The following is a 4,704-nucleotide window of genomic DNA, read 5'->3' as shown; positions in this document are numbered from 1 at the left end:
TTTCCCCTATTTTGCTTTTCCTCCCTGAGCATCATTCGCACAAGCCTTCTGCGCACACCGTCGGGCCTACTCACCACGCTCATCGCAGAGGGTGCCTAGTTTATTTTCAACAAACCGAATTGGAAAAGGCGTAATTGCAGAGGTGCAAACGCGCGGGGGGACGCTAACGCATTGTGTAGTTGGCGTACCAAAATGGGTTCATATATATTTAGGTCACGAAAAATAAAAAAATAAATAAATAACGCACATATATATGGTGAAATTTCCTAAGGGTGTAACACAAATGAGTATGTATGATGCGGCACACAAACAGATTGTAACGCCGAGCTGGTTCATCGGGGACGCCTCAAGATGACGGGCTGTAAAGATCGTTCCATTTTTTCTGCAATGTTGGGAGATCATCAACGGGTTGGTATTTCCTGGATAGCATATTTTGAATTTGTTTTTTCCTTCCTCTTCGCCCCTTTCCCCTTTTTGTGCTGCCATCTTTGTCATCATCGTTGTGTTCCTGCTGCTCACTTACGTAGGCCTTTATAAATTCAGATTCCACCTGCTCAGCGGATTTTATGAAATTTTCCTTTTCGTAATTTATTCTTAGTGGCTTGTTGGACGACATTAACTGCAGCAAACTTTTCGTAGTTTTCTCCATCCTCATTTTATCGTCTTTTGTATTAGCATCCTCTGCTGTAACGTGCTGTTTGCTCAGGATGGTGCGCAGACGCTCATTTAGCTTCTCGTTAATTAGTGGAATTTTTTCCTTACTGGATGTGCCACTTTCCATATCCGTTAGGAACATTTTTTTATATATTTTGAGCGCATCTTCTTCTTTTTTCTTCATGTCTTGAATATGATCTAGCTGTTGGCTGAAGGGATCATCCGGGTTGCACAACGGTTTCTCTGCGTCATTAAATGTTCCTTTGTTAGTAGTTAACTGATTTGGGGAGACACCCGAGTGTGGTTCTACAGCATTGGATGTTTGCCCTGAGTGGTCCGTCACATCCGTCGGCTCCTCATTTATAATATCATTTTGATTAAAAATGGAGAAGAAGCTGTCTTCGTCCTCCTCCTCCTCCTCCGCTTCTTCACCTTCGTTGGAAGTTAAACCGTCTTGATGATAACTACCGGTGGGTTCTTTTCCCTTTCTCTGCTCTTTCTCCCTCTGGAATTGCCCAATTTTGTTACTTAATAAGTAGATGAAGTTTTCTAACTCCTTTTTCGTGTTGGACGTTGCTATAAGGGAAGAAGGGGATCCCAGTTGCTGCGCATCCCCCACCCCTTCTACCTCATCAGTGATGCACTTAACCGCGTGTTGGTAATGGCCAGCTATCAGAACGCACTCCTCGTGGGTAAAATTGTCGACATAGAGATTTAAATATTTATTAATGAGGGAAAACATTTTCACGTGAAAAATTTGTAAATTTGCGTAGGCAGATAAAATGAGGGACAAACCTTGTTTGCTAAATAAATTCATATTTTGAAAAATCTGGATGGATAAAAAGTAAAACAACATTTGCGATTTTATTTTCAGCTTGGAGAAACTGTAACAAATTAAGCTTAAACTTTGGGGAGATAAACAAATTTTTTCCTTAATGATGTAGGAAGACAGCTGAACGAAGAAGTTCGCATCTCGGATCCTTAACTTGGCATAGGCATATGCAATGGTAGACAATGCTTGTTCGTTTAGCTCGTTATTTTTCTTTTCCAAAATTTTGCAGACCATCTTGGCATACGTATCGAGGAATAATTTATCGTTCTGTTTAAACACAGCACATGAATAAATCAGTTGCGCGAAATGTTGACTATCCAAAGATGCGTAATTATGTTCATTGGTGAAATAGGAAAAGATAAAATGAAATAAATCCTTGTCATAAAATTTGACCTTAGCGAATGCATGTGCAATGGTGCATAGTAAAAAGGAGTTACTTTCATTTACAGATTTGATTTCGAAAATGTGATAAGTCAAAATTTCGCTCAACAAATGATAGACTTTCTCATTTTTGAATTTTTTTTTACAAAATGCATTTGTTATGAGCGTAATTTCGAGCAAGTTAAAATCTTTACGTAGATTTTTCACCCCTTGGATAAATTTCACCCATATCGTTTTCTTATTTTCATTTTGATAATTTAATTTTGAAAAGGAATTTATAATGTTCGTCAGAGATTTCGCATCAAATTCATCGATTCGTTCAATTGTCTCGTCCACCAGGTCATCAATAATTATCCTGTCTTTTATCTTTAGCTTGTAAAAAGCATTAATAACACTGGAAATATGAAAATGTTCAAAGTAAGTAATTTTGTGAGGAATTTCTTCACATATCCTGCTGAACAAATTATTATCAATAAAATTAAAATGGGCATACGCATTTAGTATTAGCGAAATGTCTTGTGGTACTCCTTTGTGTAACTTGCGGGGAATATGCTTCGCGAACGTTTCCAATAATTTTTCATTTTTGTGATTAAACTTTCTCATCGTGTTTAATATTAGGGAAATTTCTTTTGTACTCATACTGTTAACTATCACCATAGCTCTTTGTGCATACCTATCCAGCAACTCCTCATCATTTATATCAAAATAGAACAGTCGATTACACAACATGGCTAGTTTTTTCGCTTTACACGATTCAGGCACGTATAGCTCTCCCTTGGTTAAATTATCGAAATGCATTTTTTCTTCGTATTTGTCTGGATTTCTTATTTTCTTTTCTATGTCCAGTGGCTTTTTCCTCGGCTGCTCCTTCAGCCCTCTTCTTTTGTTTTTCATATATCTCGTGTGCATGTCGAAGATTGCTCCCTTCCGCCTTGGCTCTGCGGCCCCCCACACGAGGGCGTTCCGCAGGCACTTCAGGAACATTGTTCACCGTTAGTGGGTAGTTGATCCACCAGTTGGTGTTGCAGGCGGGCAACGACCGTTACTCGTACCGTTGGCTGAGTGAGACTTTCCCCGAGAGCGCACCCATCTGCCACTCCCCGTGCTATACACCTCCCCAACGCTGAACATCGCACTTGTTTTCCCAATGAGTAATTTTTTCATTTGGTACCTCTGTGACCCAAAAGAAGAAGGAGCAACGTTTTAATGGTTCCTTCTCGATAAACCGATCATAATTGTAACCCATGGGCTGAAGCAAACCATACCGTTATTCTACACGTGAGGTGGGTATGGCATTCTCAATAGGCGCTTTTTTTGTGCGTCGCCATATATATGCAGCTAAGTTGTTTGCAAAAAAGTAGGGAAGCGTGTTTATATTTTTTTTTTTTTTTTTTTTTTTTTTCCACAGCATGTTCATCTGGATGAGGATTTCCCATTTTAGTTAAATTTTAACCCCCCTCCCCCATTTTTTCCCTTCCGAAGTTGTCAAAATGAAAGTATTTAAAAAAGTAAAAAGCAGGTTGAAATTATTTTTAATACTAACCATACTGTAACAAAAGAGCCTTTACATTTTTTTTTTTCTACCCAGTTGGTATGGATACATGTGTTTGGCAAAACTAGGCGATTGCCCAATTTTTCCATTTCAGCATCACCTACATCGCGAATTATCCCTTACACATATATTTGCATGTGCACATATCGTAATCGCCCCATCCGGGCATTCGTACAGCACTACTTTAGGTTACTGTTCATTTCTCGAGGTTGTCGTTCCTTTGTAAGTGCTCCCTACTAGGGAGGTCGCCTGAAGAGAGCTACCAGGACCTCCTTAAATACACTCCTCTTTTGTTGTCCAAGATGTAGCGCTATTGTGCATTATTTTACGCAGCTAATCTGCATTAGTGCATCCATTGGTGCCACCCTAGATGGACACGCTTCGTGTTTCAAATTGCGCATATGATGTGTCGCACATCCATCCACAGGTAGTATTCGATCTTACAACATGTACCATGTGAAAAATAAAAACACCCACGATAGATTCTTCACTTCTACCTAAACATATTACCACCGGGGGATGAAAAAGTAGCACATCATTTGAGCAGAGTTATTCCTGTAAAAGGCACAGCTGCGAATGAACCCTTTAGAGTCGCCTATGTGAATCTCTCACAACTTTGTCACATTAAAAATGTACAATTTTTGCCCCACAAAAAGGGTTACATATATACATGCACAGTTGCTCGTCCCTAGGGGAGTTCTCATGAGTCTGCATGCAAGCATATTAAAGGATGATAGGTTTCAAAGGGACGCTGCGATGACGTCACTCATGTGGCCATATAAGGAGCTTCCCAAAGGGTATAGATGTGTGCATGTGGGGTCCATCGGGATAGCCCCTTACCGGAATATATATATATATATATATTTTTTTTTTTTCTTGCCAATACGATTAAGAACAATACTATGACTAGCACCTTCAGGGGCATGCTCAATCTTTACATGTTCCAGGAGAATGCACAGAATGAATACACCTATTTTTATATGTGTATGCCGAAAGGAAGCAATGGTGGGGTTGCTTTCTCCCTCCATGAGAATGCCCCAAGTGGGATAAAAACACACATGTGCGCATCGACCCATGACTAGTTCTTCATTCGTTAGGAAGGGCATAAACAGCTGCTCACTGCATGCATGGGGGGGGTTGTATATCCGCGCATGCACATAACCCCTAATGAATTGAATCATCTTATGGAGCATTCGATTTTTGTCTTCCCCCTTTTTGCCCACACAACCTTTGTTGTTGCTTGTTTTTGCGAGTCGTTTTGCAAAATTAAAAAAAAAGGAAAAGG

The 4,704-nt window shown here is 39.8% G+C and overlaps 1 protein-coding gene across 1 annotated transcript; it reads right to left on the bottom strand.

Annotated features, from left to right (window-relative positions):
• Nucleotides 1-1,282: 1,282 nt before the first annotated feature.
• Nucleotides 1,283-2,851, bottom strand: PCYB_144730 (hypothetical protein; the record flags this gene model as incomplete). The annotated part of the gene is made up of 1 exon (XM_004224944.1): nt 1,283-2,851. A coding segment is annotated over one exon (1,569 nt), but the record flags the coding sequence as incomplete, so codon positions are not given.
• Nucleotides 2,852-4,704: the final 1,853 nt, after the last annotated feature.

Source organism: Plasmodium cynomolgi, chromosome 14, assembly GCF_000321355.1.
Source record: "Plasmodium cynomolgi strain B DNA, chromosome 14, whole genome shotgun sequence".
Lineage (NCBI taxonomy): Eukaryota > Apicomplexa > Aconoidasida > Haemosporida > Plasmodiidae > Plasmodium > Plasmodium cynomolgi.
This window is presented reverse-complemented; position numbering and strand designations above follow the sequence as displayed.